Here is a 21,943-nt window from a genome sequence, read left to right on the forward strand (position 1 = left end):
TTACGATGCTGATGACCGTTAAATCGCGTCATCACCGTCTGTGAAAAGCCTATTTTTTTTACAGTCTATGGTGAAAAGTGTCTATTAGTGGAAAGTGCCATTTTCCATTTTAAGAGCACATTCCCAGCCCAGGCAGAGCTGCATATCTGGTCTGTCAGGTTCGTGTCTGTGTCTCGTTTCAGAGCAGAACGGGTTAAAGACCGACTCTGACTCTGACTGTGCAGTCCTCCCTCCCTCTCTCCCTCCATCAGCCTCTTCCCTCGGTTCACTTTACTAGCCTTTAACAAGGGGGGGGCTCTGTTGCCAGCGAGGTTGGCGCCCGGGACTTTTTCGGGATATGTACCAACAACTCCTAACCGGATAAGGCCTCCTCCACAAAGCGAAACAACACAAACACAGAGGCAAAACTTTGAGGCGCTTGACTGAGTGGACCGTCTGGTGTTTTTGAACCAGATTCCAGAAACTAGCAACACTGGAAATATGCGGAGATGTCGAGGGGAGGACAACTACCGCTAGGATCCCACAGTTGGGACTTTTATGTCAAGCAATGAGAGGTAAGGACACAAAGGACGTTCAGATGACTACGATTTTGTCACTCGCGAGTCAAAATAAGATTTCCAAATCTTACTCTATTATTCCAGCTGAGTCACGCAACCAAATGCATTATGCCGCCTTTCAACAATTCACCATCTCTCTCTCTCTCTCTCTCTCTCTCTCTCTCTCTCTCTCTCTCCCTCTCTCCTGCCGCAATACCGCATTATGAAGATGCGAACGTTGCGAAAGGGGCTCTTTATTCTTGTCCCACAACATTGAAAAGCATTTGAATGGGTTTAAGGGTCTGATTTACCTTCTCAATATTAAAACTATGAGAGGGAAATGAAATGTGGGAGAGCTGGTTCTCCCCACTGATTGAAAGTTGATCTGTATCTTGTGAAGTGGACTAATAAGAAAACATTTGGTTAATAAGGCCAGCTATTGCCATATGATTTATCTGAAATATATAACGTGAATGTACGCTACACTATTTTACATTTAGACAAAAGCATAGTACAACTTTTCATGTGGAAATTCTGTAGGTTACAGGCAGCATCCTTTTCATTTTAAGATTATTAGTTTCATTTAAAGATTATTTCTTTGTTTGTGCCCTTTCAGTCTACATTTTAATACAGTATGCATTAAAATTATGATCAAAATCAATGCTTATATAGGCTAGGCTATCTACAAACTTAAACAACAACAACAACAACAACAACACATAGGCCATACAATAAAAAACCTTGGTAACTGGTAAACCCTACATATCACCCTATATCAAGTGATAAAAACGAGATATTCCTGAAAGTGTGATGTCAAATCACAAACCTTTTCAAATGAATATAGTTCATAGTTCATCATAGTTACATAATTCATAAAGGCCTATATATATTTGTATGTGTGTGTGTAAATAAATGTATGAAAATGTAGGTATATTTCTTTTATAAATATGCCCATATAATATCACATAGTAAAAGTGGTCAAAAATGACAGCATTTTGTTCAACGCCCCATTTTTGTACTAGCCTTCATTAACCCCCTGACGGGTTGGATATGCAGACCTGATTTTAAGAGAAAGGCTTGCAGAGACAGATTCATGAGGTAACTCATTGTGTATTGTGCCCATGTGCCAGCAGGGCTTGTTTTTGAAATTCCTCCCTCTTAGCGCAGCGCTGTGTGATCCAACAGACTCTCAGCAGAAATGTGATGTTAAGCAAACTGCTGTTATTGATTGTCGTCTAAAGCCAGTTCAGCGAGAGCTGAATGTGTCACCGCCACGTCAAGGTCATGGCCCGTGCACTAAATATATGAGATCAGGTTCTCATTGCTGTATGATGCATATGGCTTTGATGTGTGCGTGTGTCTTTTTTATTCAGGGTGTGGACTTGTGTTTATATAAAGTTATTAATAATTTTTCAGAGGAAACTAACAGTGACTCTATGGCTTTGCCATTCCAACTACAGTGTAGACTTCTGCAATTACGTGTAATCAAGCAGTAATATTTCCAGTCTAATAAAAGATCAAGATTCTTCTATGATCACAAAATTAAGACTAGACCCAGTGACATTTTTCACCATATCTTCTTTTGTTTTGCACCGACATGAGGGTGAGCAAATTATGAGAGACTTATAATTGTTGGATAAACTAGGCTATCCCTTTAAGCTTTCAAGCAAGGCTTTGTCAATCTAACATTTGAGTTTGTCTCGACAGACTTTCATTAGAGTGTAACTGAAGCTGTGTTGTTTTTTTCCATCAGTGAGTAATGGATTTCCTATTGCCAGATAATGACTTTATATACGATTAAACACACTGAGGCCCGGTTTCACAGACAGGGCTTAGACTAAACCAGGATTAGACCATAGATCAATTAGGACATTTAAGTAATTTTTATAAACATGCTTAGAAAAAAAACATTACCGATGTGCATCTTAAAACTAAAAAGGCACTGATATATTTTTAAGATCAGTCAGTGCAAGTTTATTTCAGTGGAAACAGCTCAGACTTACATTTTAGTCTAGGACTAGTCTTAAGCCCTGTCTGTGAAACCAGGTGCTAGAGTTTAATCCCTAACAGTATGCTTTTAAAATTATATAAGCTCATGATGTTTTTTTTTTCTTATAGTTTATCAACACTGTGGATATTGTGTATTTTCAAGATAATACCATTATTTGCTTTTCTTAAGACTACAAACGAAAGCACAAAAATGGTAGACTGGCCATTACACCAACAGTATCTGTTCAAAAATCCATAACATTTTTTTTTTATGGCCCTCACTCATGAAACACCAGCAGAATTAGTGTGTAAATTGTTCAACCATTGTCTGACCGAAAACCTTCATATATATTCATGAAAAAAAGAATTAGAATGTGTGAAATGGTCTTAAAAACATTCTTCTAAATACAAAAAAAGAAAAGAAAAAAAAGATATAGCCTATATTTTCAATATATAATTTTTTTTTTTAGAAGAAGAAGAATGTTTTGAAGACCATTTCACACATTCTAATTATTTTTTTCATGAACAAGACCCATTGATTCTTGTACAATAGGAATGGTTTGCAAGTCTTTGTTTTTCAAATGAAAGCATGTCATTTTCCTCTTGTTAAATACATTTAGTAAGTCCTGCAGCACGTTTGGTTGACTTGGGATGTGTTGTTTGTACATTTTTGGGTTAGGTTTGTGTTTGATTAAATGTGTCAGTGACCAGGAGGATGTTCCAAATAGCACTTTTAGATTTTAGTTATAGTTTGTTCGTGGTTACAGACGTGTTCACATTTTTCTCTTTCTCATTTGAAGTGACATAGCTGACGTTATCTCAGGTCATGTGTTGTGATGTAAGTCCACGTGGCTTTAACACTGATGTAGGCCTATAATGTGAATTTCAAGTTGTGCTGGTTCTAAGCTAGATTTACCAGTGAAGTTGGGTGTCAAAAGTTCTGCAGCCATTTTTTTCCCCCTGCAACTTTACACTCTTAAAAATAAAGGTTCTTTATTAGAATCAATGGTTCCATGAAGAATCTTTAACGTCCATGGAATCTTTCCATTCAACAAAAGATTCTTTATAGTGGAAAAAGGTTCTTTAGATTATTAAAATGTTCTTCACAGTTCACACTAAGAAAAACTGTTCACTGAAGGGTTCTTTGGGGAACCAAAATGGTTCTTCTATATGGCGTCACTGTGAAAAACCTTTTGGCATCAAGCAGTTTTTCAAACAGACTCCTCTGTCTTCTTCGGGACAGACAGGTAGTAAGACCAAAGTCCCTTTAAGACAAGTCATTTCATGGCGGCCATCTTTGAAACGCCTCTCGGGGCATGCAAGTGCAGCTCCCATCTCTTTGACTGGGGAAACATAAAATTCTCCAAACCTGCAATTGACGCCTCTCGTGGTTCAAGCAAACAGGACTGGGCAACCGTGTTCGTCATTACGTTGTGCGTCAAGTTCAAGGGTTACACTTGGCGTAAATCGATGCATACGTCTGTCTGCCGGAGGCTAGTTATTTTAGTCAATGAAGTTTTAAATATGGATATTTTTCTTACACGAACACATCGCTTCACTTCAGAAGGCCTTTATTAACCCCCGCAGATCCGTGTCGAGCACTTTGATCATGAATAGATGCGCTTTAATAATGTACTTCCAAATGACATACAGCCATTCACTGCCATTATCAAGCTTGGAAGAGCCAGGACATTTTTTAATATAACTCCGATTGTATTCGTCTGAAAGAAGAATGTCATATACACCTAGGATGGCTTCAGGGTGAGTAAAACATGGGCTAATTTTCATTTTTGGGTGAACTATCCCTTTAAGCGTTGCATTTTTCCCCATTCAAAACAATACGAGTGACGTGGCTTGTGTTATTCTGTAGTCTTTGGTAGGACTCACCCCACACCGGCATCCGCTGGGCACTGAAATAAACAGATAGTGGTGGAGACACAACACACTTCAGCTGTTTTGACTGAATGCCACATCTTTGATACCCAAGATTATTGGCACAAATAGCCGGGATTATTTGAGTTTTTGTGTAAACGATTTTTCAGGATGTTTCTTTCAAGTCCGCTTTCCTCAGCTGGTGCTCATTTCTTTGAAGACATGTTGGATGCAGATGATTTGTGTTCTTTTGATTCCATATCAAAAGAACTTGTCAGCTGTCAAACGGTACCCTTGTGAAAAAGTGTGATTAATTGTACTGAATGTGGACTTGTAATGCACTTCAAATCTAGATATATAATAAAGTCCTATACTGAAGTGGGTCTAAAAGCACTCTAAGGTTCAGATTTGCATTTAATATACATTTAAACTATAATACACTTTAATTTAATTGTAAATAACATGCAATTAAATGTCTGAAAACATTGCATTCAGTTCACTTCACACTTAAGTACATTCTTCCACGAGTTTACACTTACATGTAATCGAATAGAGTAAAGAGTAGGCCTATGTGTAGCCTATTTGGCATGCAACCTGAACCTAGAGTACAAAATCCCCTACAATTCCTGGCTGGGATAGGAACTGGGGTATATAGACCTCTGGCTGATTGGGTAGATTATCTGAACGTGCTCCTCCTGAACTTTTTTTGTCCTGAAGTGTTTTTTTTTCTGTAATAAGTTTGCTAAAATCTACTTTTTTCACAACACAAGGGTAGGTATTGCCAAAAAAGCTACTGAATCCATTGAAATATCAGTTAGGTATTTTTCCAAAAAAATCCAGGGAATCTCATCTAAAGTATGTTTCATTGAGATGAGGCATGTTTCTTGTATGAAATATAAAACCTTATTTTCACCTCTCTTTTCTTCAGGATAACAAAGCTGTAGCAGGAGTTTGCTGAACATTTCGTCTTTGTGGCGAACACCATACTCATTATAAACAAAAGTGCATCCATCGTCATCACCCCCACACCCAAAGTCATCATGACGACCTCTTCTTTACGGCGTCAGATGAAGAACATTGTGAACAACTACACGGACGCAGAGATTAAGGTCAGGGAGGCGACGTCCAATGATCCGTGGGGTCCTCCAACCTCGCTCTTGATGGAAATCGCAGACCTGACGTTCAACGTGGTGGCGCTCACCGAGGTCATGGGCATTATCTGGAAGAGGCTTAACGACCATGGCAAGAACTGGCGGCACGTGTACAAGGCCCTCACTCTGTTGGACTATCTGATCAAGTCCGGATCAGATCGAGTGGCCCAGCAGTGCAAGGAGAACATCTACGCCATCCAGACTTTGCGGGATTTCCAGTACATTGACCGGGACGGGCAGGACCAGGGAATGAGCGTCCGGGAAAAGTCCAAGCAGCTGGTGGCTCTGCTCAAGGACGAGGAGAAGCTAAAGCAGGAGCGATCACAGTCAATCAAGACCCGTGAGCGTGTGGCGGGAAACACCGGTGCCATTGGTTATGGATCTTTACCGCCTCCCTACCCAGGACGCACCACCAGTCAACCCAGCATGGAAGCAGTGTATGTTGAGGAGCATAGCAGGCCGAGAGGCTCACCTTCCTCCTTCAACTGTGAGTATGACTGTAACTTCATACTGTTCATGAATGCAGAGTCACACACTCATGGGGCGTCACTTTGTTTCTAAAAAGTCCTGGAGACAGTTGAATATTAGGTTATGTTTGTCTTTTCATGTAGTTTGTAATACAGCTGTTTCTGAATACGAAGGTCTGCATTTTTATTGTTATTGTCTTCCAAAAGAAAGAACTGATTCTGATGTGCCTGAAACGAGTCGTCAGTGATTTACTGTCTTAATTCCTGCACAAACCTACGTAGGTTTGTAAAACATTTGCATAATGGCAGTCTCTGGTCTTCATTGGCTGCTTACAAAAAATGTCTACTTAGACACTCAAACACTGTATGGCCGAGACTGGAAAGGTGATGATACATGGGACAACTTTTTAAATGATGTTGCTGGGCAACGGGACCAATTTAACCATTAAAATGAAGTACAAAAAAATTAAAACGGAAAACAAATGGAATCCAGAAAAAGTTTTAACGGAATTCGGGGAAAAAATTCAATCGATTTCTTAGGGCCCTATATTAACGATGAATATTCATCTTAACAGTGTTGTAATTACTTGTACTAGTAGTGTTATTACTACTGTTACAAGTGTTTTCAACTTTAAGTGAGTGTTAGATGACGTCAAAGGCAATCCAGTGTTTTTGGGACGCTCAATTCTTTTTAAGCTTCAAAGTTTTGGTGTAATGGACTTTCAATGGAGGGGCATAAATATCTCAGGTTTCATGAAAAATATCTTATTTGTGCTCTGAAAGTACAAAAGTCTTAGTGACACATTTGTTTTTCAATTGATTTCACTGGAATGAACAGTTCCTGCTTTGTCTAGGGATTTGAAAATCAATCACCTACTGAAGGTAACTTAACCAATGATTAATCTATGTCAATATTGGGAAGAAATGTGCACACACTGTTTACATAGAGATGTATATCATACACGGCCTTGTGCTTTTAACCCAAATCAGACATGCTTCTTTCTTTTGGAAGTTCTACTTCCTCATTTTTGTGAGCGTGTGATTTCTATAGTTTTAATTTGAAGTGCCTCATGAAAGTGTGGATGACTCCATATAGACTTCATCACATGATGCATGTGTAACTGTGGACCTGATACGCATCTACATTCTTCCCATATTCATTCATTTACTCACTAGTTTTTGGAGGCTTCAGGTTGATTTTTGTCGTAAACAGCAATGGTAGTGATAATTCGTCCCAAAAAATGGCAGTCCTGTCTTTTACTCACCCTTAGCCTATGTCTTTTCAAACTGTATCTTTCACCTGTTGGACATAAAATGCCACCTGGCTTCTTTTGTTTGGCCCACTGTTCTGAAACTGACATTGATGAGTTGCGCTGCATGTCAAAACTCTTGAAAACGCATTGCGGTGATCAAAGATGTCCTTCTCCTGCATGTTTACAGAGAAACAGGAAACATATTCTGTTGTATTTTCTGACTCATTGAATTCCTCACATATTTATGGAGCTGTAACTCCAGAATATGCATCTGGGGAATGTGTCTCTACAGCACTACTAGATCAGCTGAAACTGTCAAACAGCTTTCTTTGCTGATGTATAAGCATGACAATTTAGGGAGAAAAATCTATTTAAACTATTTAAAAGATTACTTTCTAATGTGAGTTAATCAGCTCATCATGTAGGCCTAGTTGATTTGATTAAAATTTGTAATTGACTGACCATTCTAAATTTAATATAATTTTATAGTCACATTTTTTTCTAGACTTCAGGCCCTCTCTCATATGGCACGATCGACCACGTATTCAGTCTCCACAAGGAACTATTTTATAATGTTTAATCCACTGTAATCAAGCCTTTGGGTATGACATAAGGTGCAATGCGGTTTCACTTTTACTGACAATAGACCAACATGTTTGTCACGACGCCAGGTATTTTGGGAAAGTACAGAAATTTCCCTGTGTTTCCGTGGACACTGTTTGGTGTTTACAGGGTCAGATGGTCATGATCCTGAGTAGATGATGTAAAAGGTTGCGATTTGGGCCACAGAGGTGTCCATGGTAATGTTGAGGTATCCGTATCTCTTCACCAGTGCATTCCAGGCCAGACGCCGCCATTCAGAAGCACTGTAGTGGAAGTGATCGCAACTGGAAAACCTCAATGCCAGTTTCCAGTTCTTTCGCCTCTTCTGGTCCTGGGATGTTTTCTCTGCGGGCACACTGACTCTTTCAAACAATTCAGATGAGCAAATAATTCACAGTGCAGAAAATAAAACAACAATTATGTAAGGGTTAATGTAGAGACATTAAAGTAGCATCAGCATATGTTGTCATGTACAACAGTGAAATAATATGAATCATTATACATATACCACTACTAAGACTAATACAAATAATTAGTGATGCATTAGAATGACATGCCACAGATGGGTGAAACGCCAGATAAAACCTGTATGGGGGGTTATTATAATGTAAGACCCATCGCCTCGTCCCTCTTCTCCTGCCCCACACAGACACCCCATTGTTTCGACAGCAGAGTTAAACAGGCACAGGAAAGCGATTCCAGCCCGGGCATGGAACAACAGTGATTTGGGTGCTTGTTTAACATTCAGTGGTGGTGCCAGTCCTTTCTCTTCCAAACCAAGAGGTTGAATGAGGCATTTTCTCTTTTCTTCCTCCCAGCCTCCTCTTCCTCGCCTCATCTGGCCCCAGATCTGGAACGGGCCCGGCCGCAGACGAGCGGGGAGGAGGAACTTCAGCTGCAGCTGGCCTTGGCCATGAGCCGAGAGGAGAGTGAGAAGGTGAGGTTTACACACACACACACACACACACACACACACACACACACACACACACACACACACACACACACTGGGTCATCTGACCAGTCAGAGCAGAGTAGACCAATTACAACAGACTGGACCATCTGACCAATCAGAGCAGAGTAGACCAATCACAACAGACTGAGCCATCTGACCAATCAGAGCAGAGTAGACCAATCACAACAGACTGGACCATCTGACCAATCAGAGCAGAATAGACCAATCACAACAGACTGGGCCATCTGACCTGAGCCATCTGACCAATCAGAGCAGAGTAGACCAATCACAGACTGGACCATCTGACCTGAGCCATCTGACCAATCACAGCAGAGTAGACCAATCACAAAAGACTGAGCCATCTGACCAATCAGAGCAGAGTAGACCAATCACAACAGACTGGGTCATCTGACCAATCAAAGCAGAGTAGACCAATCACAACAGACTGGACCATCTGACCTGAGCCATCTGACCAATCAGAGCAGAGTAGACCAATCACAACAGACTGGACCATCTGACCTGAGCCATCTGACCAATCAGAGCAGAGTAGACCAATCACAGACTGGACCATCTGACCTGAGCCATCTGACCAATCACAGCAGAGTAGACCAATCACAAAAGACTGAGCCATCTGACCAATCAGAGCAGAATAGACCAATCACAACAGACTGGGCCATCTGACCTGAGCCATCTGACCAATCAGAGCAGAGTAGACCAATCACAGACTGGACCATCTGACCTGAGCCATCTGACCAATCAGAGCAGAGTAGACCAATCACAAAAGACTGAGCCATCTGACCAATCAGAGCAGAGTAGACCAATCACAACAGACTGGACCATCTGACCTGAGCCATCTGACCAATCAGAGCAGAGTAGACCAATCACAACAGACTGGACCATCTGACCTGAGCCATCTGACCAATCAGAGCAGAGTAGAGAGTAGACCAATCACAACAGACTGAGCCATCTGACCAACCAGAAAATTAAAGTGTCTTTTAACATTAGTAAATCGTAACATCGTAACGAACAAAATATATTGATGATCTTGCACTTACAGGCATATTCAAATCTTTTTTCATTACTAATAAAAACAGAATTTTTTAAGGTTAGTTCGTATAAAATCAGGGTTTTTTTCTTGTATCACGTACATAGACCTAAATAGAAAATCTAAATTAAATTGGCTATTGACTATGCAACAAACAAGGTTGAACAGTATCAATAGGAAATATGTCATCACAGAAAAGAAGTGCAGCACTTTCATGGGGGAGAGGCTGTATGAAACTATCATCTAATCTGAGACATGTGTTTTAGTGTATTAAAATGGCCTTCATGGAGGTAATTTGTCTTCAATTAGAAGTTTGTTGCAACTCATTATTTGCCTGGAGGCTTTAGTACAGCACCACATTTCCAGTTAGCATGTGGGCTAATGGTTAGTTTCTGGAGTGCACTGAAGGTGAGAGCGACATGTTGCGGTCTCCCATCAGCATTGTCCAGAAAGAGCTCAGTCGTGATCTGACAGTGTTGTCAGTGTGTGAGGAGAGCACATTAGCATTCACACTCACTGATAATGCAGGTCTAAGTGAAGCTACTATGACTCTCAATGTGTTGCTAGACTGTAGCATTGATCCAATGCTCATAAATCAGGCTGAGTGGAGCTGCTAAGTAGCAAATACTTCAGTCAAAGACCCATCAGCTTAGTGTTTTTAAAACACTACCATTCAGAAGTTTGGGGTCTAGAAGATTTTTTAATGTCTCTAATGAGTCTCTTATGCTCACCAAAACTGCATTTATTTGCATCATCTTCAATGTCTGATGATCCTTCAGAAATCATTCTAATACAGTATGATGATTTGATCTTCAAGAAACATTTCTGATTATTATCCATGTTGAAAACAGTTGTGCTGCTTCATATTTTTGTGGAAACTGTGACACATTGTTTTTATCTTCAGGATTCTTTGTTCATAGAAAGTTTAAAAGAACAGCATTTATTTGAAATATAAATATTTTGTAACATTATAATGTCTTTACTGACACTTTTGATCGATTTAATTCATCCTTGCTGAATAAAAGTATTCATTTCTTTAAAAAAAAAAAGCATACTGATTTATGAACAGTAGTGTACATACATACAAATCAAATTTAAAAGATGAACTTATTGTGTTTTTAAAATTGTAAACATCCATAAGTGTGTAAGTACGGAGACCCTAAAGGGACATGGTGCATTCCCCCAAGAAACTTTGCAATCTATTAATTTATAGGGAAAAAACACATACCACAATCCTTTAAAAAAAACAAAAAAAAAAAACATGTTAAGTATATTTGCAGCCACACTAATTATCAGGATACTTCAAGTGTGTTAATGATTAGTTAACTTGAGGTGTGCTATTTTGGAACAACTAATTTTGTACTAAGTATATTTTAGTTGTAATTAATTTGTAGTAAAACATAATTTTAAGTGCATTAAGTGCTAAATTGGAACAACTTCAAGTATACTTGGTACACTTTAAGTATATGCTTGTTTGGGACTGATTACATGTTTGATTAGAGATATTAAAGTGTCCTTTATTTGTTATAAGTACATTTGTAAAACCTGAAAAAGCACCTTATTTAATTTGCATGTTTGTTCTGTTGTGTTTATTTGTGCTATTGCTTGTAGTTGAATTATTTGTTCTTATATGACAGATTGTTTACTTGACTTTAATAGTGTTTGATATTTATATTTTATATTATATGTATGTAGATTTTTTTCATTTGCATTATTGCATTTTATGTAAAAAAAAAAAATTCTATGAAATTCTGCTTCTTGATCATTTTGAAGGAGTCATTGCACTCTGATTTGCTCTTCACTAACCCCAATCCTCTTCTCCTCCAGCCCGCTCCTGTTGTGGATATTGATGAACAGACACAGCTTCAGATCGCAATAAGTCTCAGTAAGGAGACGCAGAAGGTACAGCATTACCAGGAGTCACAGCTACACCTGTCCTTCATTCATTAGTTGCACTGTAGTTTCAGTAACGCGCATGTAAAGTGACGCTGCTTGTATATTGTCTGATTGTAAATCTCTAGCCAGTTCCTCTTCCTCCTCCTCCTCCTCCTGTTGCTGCTGTTGCCATGGACATGGATGAAGAGGCTCAACTTCAGCTGGCTCTGAGTCTCAGTAAAGAGGAACATCAGCAGGTAGGCATCTGGAGCACGGGTTGCATAAGTTATTGTATATTAAACTTTACAAGAAATAGTTTCCCACATCTAAAACTAATTCAGCCGTTGGAAGACCGACATGGGGTAGACGTGACATTGAAAATGTTTTTAAACTTCTACCCCTAATTCTAAGTATGTTAATATCATCTTGGAAAAGCACCAATAGTTATTAATTGAGCTTAGTTATTTACTGAGCTTTTTTAAATCGTTAAACCCCAGTAAAAAGCATATACACATAAAAAAACATACTTAAAGGTACAATATCCAAAAATCACTTGCACAGTGTGATATATGTCCTGCAGTTGTGTACTTACAATATCCCAAAAGTTCCCAAAGATTTTTAATTTCAGAGAAATTCCAATTTGAAATAATGGCTCGTCCCTGGTCATTGTCACCTGTCAATGACGTGATATCCGCGTTATCCCTGGTTTCCGCTCGTACTGCCATAGTAACCATGGCGACTTGTGGGTAGCTCGGTAGAATTAAATGTCCTTATTCCTTTATATCCACGGGACTCGCATGTGGCGCTGATATCTGTCTCTTATTAGCAATCGTGCCCTGCTTCATACCTCATTCATGTTAAAAACATCAATGGATTCACTCATCCATAAACATAATTAGATCCATCAGCATGACGACAAGTTCCATAATTCCGCTTACGCGTCATCAATCTACGCCTTTGTTATTATAGGTTAGTGACTCCTTGCGGCGAAAAAAATTACATATTGTAGCTAAAAAGAATACAAAGTTCTGTCATGAAACTCTAAATGGCGCAGGCTGATTGGTCTTTAATTAAATTAGCTTGCAATCACATCATTCTCTATTGGGCACAGCTGATTGGTTCCTGCTGTATCAGTAGCCAATGAGCTCGCTGTATACTTGTATACTCAGCCCTCAAATTCTTGGTCAGCAGTTGCAGTGTGCTTTCAGAAACCCTTCACCTTCCCCAGCTCCAATTCATGTTTGCTATATTGTACAGCAGCAGCACGTCTTACATGCTCACAGCAGCAATATATAAAAAAATATAAATAACTTTTGTTTTGACTGTATTTTTCTTTGTATATTTCAAGCATCAACGCGAAGAGTGAGCTTGTTGTGTCTGGTTCAGGATTTTTTTCTGCTGGCACGTATCTGTTCTCCTCTTTGCGTCCGTCTTCAACCAGTCCCGTCTCTGGCCTGCGTTAACGTCCTGTTTACAGACTTCATTATATTTCAACACAAATCACATTTTGGGAAATAATTGCAATACAGTTTGTGCGCAAGTCCGGAATAGAGATCGGCCAAAATACAACTTAAAAACGATTTATGCATCTCTAGGAAAAAGTATGATAGGATGACTGTGCATACATGTCTTTTGTAGACTTTCTCTGTAAAGTTGTGCTCTTAAGGCTGTCTTCTGTGTCTGTTGTTTGCTAGGAGCAGCGAAGTCGCCAGGGAGACGAGTCGTTGCTCCAGAAAGCACTCGAGGAGAGCAAACGAGAAATGGAGGCCAAAGCTGGAGGAGTATGAGACAACTCTTTTAACCTGTTGGCTGTTTAGAAGCTCTTCTAAATGACTCCTGTGATGCATTTATTTGGAAGAGATAAACAGATTCAAATCTAGAGTTACTATGACGAATCATTCCTTCTGTAAACAAGAAGTCAAAGTTACAAAATATACATTGACACAAACGGGTACAGTCAGGTGTGGGTATTGTTGTAATTGTAGGAAGGATTATGTATTAGTGGTCAAGCAATTTTGGCACACTTACTGGAGAGATGGAAATTTTAGGGTCGGCCTTATTGTTCTTCGGGCTTTTAGAAACTTCGAGGTACTGTACTGCATTTAGATGTCCCCATTGCAGGCTTTTTGTGAACGCTTGGCTTGTGTATAGAAACATACCGTATTGACCTAAAAACTCATTCTGAATGTGCTGAAAGTGCTTTTCTGTCCTTTCCTTTGGCAGTCTGCCATGTTGGATCTTGCAGATATTTTTGCTCCAGCTCCTGATGTGCCCTCTGCTGCCAAACTTTGGGATTCATCCGGAGGCCATAGCGGTTTAGCCCAGGCTGGTCCTCTGAGGTCCGACCCCTGGGATAGTCTGGGTAAGATCTGTGATTGAATATAACTGTATCTCAGCTATTTAAACTCTTACACAGTAAAGGCACACCCAGTATTTTTTGACAGATATGTTTAAATAATAAGGTGTGTTTATTCTATGTAAGGTGTGAGTGCCCATGTTGAGATCACATTGTCAAAATTATGTTTTAGCCACATGAGCCAATGGCTGTTAGTTCAAGAAAATGTTTTGACCATAAATGTTTCCTAACAGTACGAAATTGTATTTTGCATTTATTATATTTTCAGTGGAATTTAAAAAAAAAATTCTTGACAGAGCAATATGTATTATATGTGTCAGGAAATAGGAAAATTATAGGGAGATTGATTTGACCTTAGTTGCCCACACACTCGCAAATCAAGCAAGATAATGCAAAAAAATTGCCGCCCAACTGGAGTAAGGATTTATTTACTCACCATAGCCTGTTTTTACTCGTATTTGGTGCAGATGGACTCTTTCAGGTTGCGAAATAAATGAGTCATGGCTGACAAATATGCCTGTGAATAGCGATTAGAATAGGCGTTACTCCGTGACAGTGGTAACCAAAAATGTTTGCTGCATCTTTTTGACTCCAAGGACTCCAAGGAAGATATTTCTGATACTTATGTTAGAATGACAAAGCTGCTCATTTTCAGACTTTCTGTGTACAGAAACTAGAAGTGGCAGTCAGGGTTATTATAAAAACATTTTCATTGTTAGAAGTAAAAGAAACATTAGCTGAAATAAAATTATATATATATTATAATATCTTTTTTTTTTTTTTTTTTTTTTTTTTTTTATTATTATTATTATTATTATTATTATTGTTATTATTTTTACTAGTTGCCAGGGCAACATTTCTCATTTTTATTTATTTTATTTATTTATTTATAACTTTACTTAATTTGAAGTAGGCTACTAAATTAACTAAAACTGAAATAAAAAGGAACAAGAACTCTGCAACAAAATTTTTAAAACTTTAAATAAAACTAAAATGAAAGAAAATATACAAATAAAAACTAATTTAACATATTAATAAAAACTAGTCTAGTATCTTAATGATACTAAAATAAAACTGGTGATTAATATATTAAAATAATTAATTAATATTATAAATAATAAAAAAAAAACATAATTCCATTACCTGAATGTTTTTCATGGTTTATACTTTTCATTACCAATTAATTTACATAACTTTCACTAGTTTGTGTTTACAGTAAAAAAAAAAAAAAAAAAAAATATATATATATATATATATATATATATATATATATATATATATATATATATATATATATATATTACTTCCAAATAGCAATTTCTATTCAATAACATTATAGAGCTTGACAAAAATGTATATAAATTGATTCATGGGTGACAAATACGCCTGTGAATAGCAATTAGAATTGGCGTTACTCAATAATAATAATGAAAAACATAATATTTTATCACACTTCTAAAATTCCCTCATATAGTATATCCAAGTTGTTCAGGATGATGAGAACTCTTGTTCTTAAATAAAAACAGCAGTTGTTAAAGGAACAAATTAAAATACGAAACATGATTTCAGCTTACATCTTGATTCTTGTCTGTTCTAGCTTATCGTAAAGCTTGTTTTGTCTTATTTTAAATCATTTTAAGCCATCATGCGGCCCCTTTGGAAGTGAGGCCCCCTGGTTGAGAACCACTGATTTCCCCTTATATCTGTCCAAGACCACTGTTGGTTCGCCCAATGAAATGTAAATCAAAAAATTACATGGTGCACCTTTAGGCAAAATGAACGTTAACGTCCAGCAATACTGCCTTAATAATGTGAACACCGCACACCTTTTGGATTGTGTTCAATCAGAGCCCAGTGGCCTAGCAGCCCGTGGCCATGGAAGCTCATGGATGGCACCGCCGGCATTAAGTGTTCGTTCCCAGCCTTGGCCACAGACACATCCTGACCCATGGGACGCCCCCCAGAACTCCTCAAGCCCTGTGTCCATCAATCAGACCTGGATCTCGCCTGCACATGGTACACGCTTAACCACGTCATACCTTACGCAAATAATACATGGTGATACATTGAGTAAATAAAATAACACATACAAGCTATGGCTGGAACACATGCTTGCTAAATATACTAAATATACTAACTGAAGATGCTATTAATTATTTATTTTTTTACTTTTCTAATAATTGCTCCTGTTTTTACTGTGCACAATAATCTGGGTTTGTTTTCCCTGAAGTGGAAGACTGTGAATTTGAAATGTGTGTAACTGCTCAATGTTTATGTGTAGCATAGAGATGACCTCGAGTTAGACGTGAACTAAAGGTCACAAAACTCCAGTCAGTGTTTCATGGGTCTTTAAATTCTCTAGGAACTGGAGTGGATCCCTTTTCTCCCTCAGTTTCTGACAAACAAGGATCTATTGGGCCTCTCAAAACTCCATCGCCTCGTGCAGGAAGTCCCTCAGGCAATCACTGTTCTTCTTGAACTGAATTCTTATTTTTTTTGTTCATATATTAATATATTATTAATATTAACAATTACTACTTTGTATTATAATACATTTCATTTGCTCATTCCATTTTTGTATTTGTTTTTTCTTCTTTTTTTTTGTGTGTCTGTGAATAGTTTGATTTTACGTTATTTGTCATATTTACACTACCTTTCAAAATTTTGGGCTTTTTGAAAGAAATGAATGCTTTAATTCAGCTAGGATTCGTTAAATTGATCAAAAATGACATAAAAGACATTTATAATGCTATAAAAGATGTACTCAAATAAATGCTGTTCTTTTGAACTTTCTATTCATCAAAGAATTTAGAAAAAATTTGAAAAAACTGTTTTTAACATTGATAATCAGAAATGTTTCTTGAGCATCAAATCATATTACAATGATTTCTGTAGGATTTCTGTAGGACACTGAAAACTGGAGTAATGATACGGAAAATCCAGCTTTGATCACAGGAATATATTACATACAATTACATGTATTCACATAGAAAACACTTATTTTAAATTGTAATAATTTTTCAAAATATTACTGTATTTTTGATCAAACAAATGTAGCCTTGGTGAACATAAGAAGCTTCTTTCAAAAACATGAAAGAAATCGTACCAACCCCAAATTTGTGAATGGTAGTGTACACACACACACACACACACACACACACACACACACACACATATAATATATATATATATATATATATATATATATAAATCTCAATTTTTGTTATTTTTATTTATACTTGCATAGATGACGATCTTTTTGATGAGGCTATGGATGGAGGTCAGGCAAATGTAAATGGCCACGGTAGTCTTGAGACTTTCGATATGTCTTCCCTTGGCCAAGGTCTACCAAAACAGGCTCAAACCGGCAGTACTCCAGAGGCGTTTCTGGGTCCCACCGGAGCTTCACTCGTCAACTTGGATTCACTGATAACCTCCAACCCTCCTTCCAAGAACTTCAACCCATTTTTATCAGGTTAGAATGAACCACTAGACCAAACTACTACTTGTCACGTGTGTCAAAATCCATATTATTTGAATTGATTTCGGACTTTATCCCATCTAGGGCTGAGTGCTCCATCGGCGTCTAATCCATTCCAACACGAACCACAACCCCGCCTCACACTTAATCAGATGCGTCCCAGCTCCACATCCCCTGTACCCACATCCCTCCCATTTAATGCCTCTCTGCCCATGGCTGCCAGCAACCAGCCCAGCTCCCTTCCCAGTACATTCACACAGTCTGCGCAGGTCCCGCCGCTGATCCCTGGACACCTGCCTCAACCGCTGCTACCCCTGTCAACCACATCCACGCTTGGAGATCCAGACCAACACAGTCAGAATCCGTTCCTATGAAAGACAGTGTGAGCAGATCCAAACAAGCTTTTGAAATGACAATTTAACCACCGACTTGACTTAAAACTGGAACACACTTTTTGTAATGTCTTTGCTTCTTTCACAGCTTCCTGGTTTTGCTCTATGCAGTCACTCTTAAGAGGCGTTCACACATACAGTGGTTTGCAGTGACAAAACCCATTCACGTTCAACAACAGCAACCGTTGGTAATTCAATGCGGCAAAATTGAGAAATGTTCAATGTTATGCACGAGTCGTCATGCAATGCGGAGAGCGGATCCATCTCCTGTGAGATACTGTAGTTAAGTGTCATTGATTGATGTCGGTTTGGTGTGTCTTGGCCTTACCAAAGAACTAGTGGCAACAAAAACCAACTGTGGCGTCGCATCTGGGCCAAAAAGTTGCATTTGATCACAACACAAAGGCTACAGCCAACTGGCACATTCATTCTGCTTCTGTGTGTGAGGAAATAACTCTCCACACCAGCAGGTGGCAGTAGTCTGTATTTGAATTCAAAAAGGGAAACTGGAAGAGCTAGGACTGCAGATATAAAAATCGTAAAAAAATATTCTGAAGAACTCATCCCTATTCCCTAATTCCTTCAAAGGGTTTACCCTTCAGAGTGAGAGCCTTGAAGGGATGAAGGGTGTAGTGGAACTAAAAAACTATTCCTTTGAACACCGAGCCAATTAAGAAGGCGGCATCATCACACAATCGTGTACGCTGCTCACCTGTGCAAATAATCATGGAAGCAAAGTGTTTATCAGTTGTACCCTTCAAAATCTTTAATTCCAAAGGGTCCTTTTAAGTGGCAAGTTTTGAGCACTTCGGTTTGGGACGACCCTTTCGTTTGGGGCTTTCGCACTGTGTAGTTCTGGGAACTCTGTTAAAGGAACGAGCCACCAGTGTGTTTCCACGAGAACTAAATGTTCCCCTTGGGCCGTTTTCCTGGTTGCATTCGCACTGCCAGTAGGAATGTCACGTAAACCATCACTAACATCCTGCCGCTCTGGTTGTTTTGCGGGACTTTTATTTTGAATGGCTTAGCCAAAGCCTGAGCGTACAGTGCTGACATTCTCCGTCTTCATTAGTTTACGATCTGTTTAACAGTCCTATCTTACACGTTATTAGATAGAACTGTTACACATTGAGAGTAAACGGTATAAGAAAAAGTATTATAGCGTTTGCCATGTTATTGATGCCCAATGTCGCTTGCCGAATAGAAATATATAATCGTGTTTCGCTTGGTTCCCTTAAAGTTGCGTTGGATTTGCTCCTTAGCGTAAAGTTTGAGAAGTGCCTGGTCCATCTATCGCTGTTTTCCATGTTCGTGGAGTAAGTATACAGGCTATAAACTGGCGGGTGCCGGTGTTTCGCATGCGTTCGGCCAATCAGTGTACGCTTACATCACTGGTAGTTCCTATTGTGCTGGGTTAGACCGTACTCTGAAATGGGAGCTAATTTAGTCCCCACAAAAGGCGTTTCTAGAACCAGAAATAGTTCCCAGTTCCTGCGGTGCGAACACACCAAAAAGTGGGTACTTCCACCATTAGTTCTTGGAACTATGAAAAGGTTTGAAAAGTGCGAAATACGGCAGGCATGATTGTTCTCACTCCAGAGTGCCATTCGGAGGCCTTTGGAACGTAAATTAAACCCATTTGGAACGCAGCCTTCTATGTGTGCCCTTTTTACTTTGCCATTTGTTTTAGTTCGTCACTTTTATTTTTCTTCTTGTGCACTGGTTCGCTAAGCTGAACAGCCAATCAGATCTATCTCAATCACTTGCTCCACCCGCAAATCAAGTCACACTTATTACAGATTGTTTCAAAGCAACTTCACTATAATAAACAGGCAAATAACAGAGTTAATGTAAAATTAATCAATTATGAAACGCGTTCAATTGCAGCTTTACAGAAGACCGTTTTTTTTTAGCTCAATTTAATGCAATGTTGAATTTGATTCAACGGTGCAGAACACACTGCAAAGACCAGCCGACTGCTGGCTTGGTGTGTCACGGCCTTTACTGTGAGCAGTTTTACCTTTCTGCATCTGTCTTTGCAGACATACAGTATAAGGTTCAAATGAAAAATTGTGTAGAAAATGGTTTACAGACACTACGTCCCAGTTGTCATCATATTTTCAAAAGATTTTGACCAATAACATTAGGGCATCCAGCAACAAGAACATCAATCACAACCAGCAATACAGCCACTCGTCGACCTCCAGTCATTAAACCCATGTATGTGTGAACGCCTTTAATTTATAATCATATGTATGAATGTCAACTATGCATTACATGGCAATACAGATTGATGCTGGCTTTATAGGAAATGACAAATAAATGACACAATTTAAGAGTTGAGAATAATTAATCCAGCTCCTGCAGCATCAATATCTCCTTTAAACACCTCATACTTTAAGTATTATAATAGATTTGGAAAGGATAACGCACTTCCATAAAACCCAGTACATAACTAAGCACAAGTCCAAAGACTCTTATACAGTTTTATCTATCATATTCTGATTTCTAGCTCTGCTTTAGTGTCTCCTTATCAGTCTGGAGTATCTGATGACTTTCAATGCTGTCTTAATTTACTGGTATCTGAACTGAACACATCCTGATGGCTCACTCTCACCAGTGTGACAGAAAAAGAAAAAGGGACTACGATTTTGGGGCCAATAATTTAAGTCTCAAAATGTAAAAGTATAATGATTTTGTAATATTGGGGCATTGACTGTTGAATGAATAGACCTCCAGCAAGAGAATGTACTGTGGTGTTCAGAATGAATTGATGCCACTTACTAACCGAATGTAAGAATGTGAGACTTGCACATGACATGTTGCTCATCGAATACAAGGATGGAGATGAAACTGAATGGCATGTGTGGTTTATGTTTGTTTATGGTTCATTCATCATGCTCTCCACCTCTGGCTTGTCATTGCTTGCACAAACTGTATACGGTACTAGTCAAATGTTTGGACACACCTACTCATAAGTTATTCTATTTTTCACTTTTCAGAAAACTATAACAAATTGAAGGATGGAAATTAATGAGTGAGCAAAATGTCTCATATAGCCTTTAATATACAGTAGTCAACATTTGAAGTGGATCAAAACCTTTCATCAAAGTTATACATGAATTTTGAACAATACCTGTCTTGTCTTAGGACAACTTTGATTAACTTTTTTGTTCCACTTCACATGTTGACTACTATATATATATATATACATACATCACACAGAATGCATTTTTGAATTCCACTGCACTACTTTTCCATCTTTTTTCAATGTAAACATGCAGTAGACGGGCATCTTTGACCAATAATCTTTGACCCAGCGTTTAAGTTAAAATCACTTTTAAAAATGTCTCGACACCTTGCCTTTTCTCACATTCCACTGATCACGTTTCTCAATTTTTTGGGAAAAAACTCTTCACTCAACTGTTCCCATTCCACTTCCCTGCGTCTTGCGTTTTTGCATTACACTGCATTGCTTTTCCATTGTTTTCTCTGCAAACATGCACTCGAAGGACCGTTGCACTCACATCTCACATATTTTGCAGCGTCTCACACAAGACAGGGCTTTCTAAAGATGTGGTGCTAAAGTAAGTTACACTTTTAATTGACGTGTCTCTAGACTTTTAAGTTTTTAATCAGTCCACTGCCCATGTCTCACAAAACACATTCGGTGTGAACGGCTCTTTATATGTTATATTCTTTAACTTGATGTGTATAAAGAGTACCTGAAAATCATACTTGAGGAAAAGTACAGAGACCTTACAGCGAAAATGACTCCCATTACAAGTTACAAGTCACCAAGTCCAATACGACTTAAGGAAAAGTCATAGGCCCAGTTTCACAGACAGGGCTTAGATTAAGCCAGGATTAGGCCGTCAATTAGGACATTTAAGTAGCTTTTATAAACGTGCCCTATAAAAAAAAAACATTACTGGTGTGAATCTTGAGACAAAACAATGGCACTGACT

At 38.5% G+C, this 21,943-nt stretch overlaps 1 protein-coding gene across 3 annotated transcripts; it reads left to right on the plus strand.

Moving 5' to 3' along the window:
* The first annotated feature begins 265 nt into the window (after nt 1-265).
* Nucleotides 266-20,833, plus strand: epn3a (epsin 3a). Of its 3 annotated transcripts, XM_084391721.1 has the most exons (11): nt 266-554; nt 5,326-6,035; nt 8,690-8,808; nt 11,699-11,773; nt 11,893-12,003; nt 13,441-13,527; nt 13,970-14,108; nt 15,951-16,118; nt 16,465-16,560; nt 17,350-17,577; nt 17,668-20,833. In XM_084391721.1, exons 2-11 carry the CDS (start codon nt 5,438-5,440, stop codon nt 17,955-17,957), a joined length of 1,911 nt encoding a protein of 636 aa, XP_084247847.1. In that variant the 5' UTR covers nt 266-554; nt 5,326-5,437; the 3' UTR covers nt 17,958-20,833. The 3 variants fall into 3 exon arrangements, with proteins under 3 accessions (XP_084247847.1, XP_084247848.1, XP_084247849.1); XM_084391722.1 differs by lacking the exon at nt 16,465-16,560 and having other exon boundaries at nt 283-554; XM_084391723.1 differs by lacking the exon at nt 16,465-16,560 and having other exon boundaries at nt 322-554; nt 17,446-17,577.
* Nucleotides 20,834-21,943: the final 1,110 nt, after the last annotated feature.

Source organism: Rutilus rutilus (genome assembly GCF_951802725.1).
Source record: "Rutilus rutilus genome assembly, chromosome: 1".
In the NCBI taxonomy this organism is placed as follows: domain Eukaryota; kingdom Metazoa; phylum Chordata; class Actinopteri; order Cypriniformes; family Leuciscidae; genus Rutilus; species Rutilus rutilus.

Bases quoted from the DNA above. Each gene is read 5' to 3' on its own strand.
- epn3a (XM_084391721.1), top strand. From the start codon at position 5,438: ATGACGACCTCTTCTTTACGGCGTCAGATGAAGAACATTGTGAACAAC. The intron at 8,809-11,698 runs GTGAGGTTTACA...CTTCTCCTCCAG, and splicing joins GCCGAGAGGAGAGTGAGAAG to CCCGCTCCTGTTGTGGATAT. The intron at 16,119-16,464 runs GTACACGCTTAA...TAAATTCTCTAG, and splicing joins CTGGATCTCGCCTGCACATG to GAACTGGAGTGGATCCCTTT.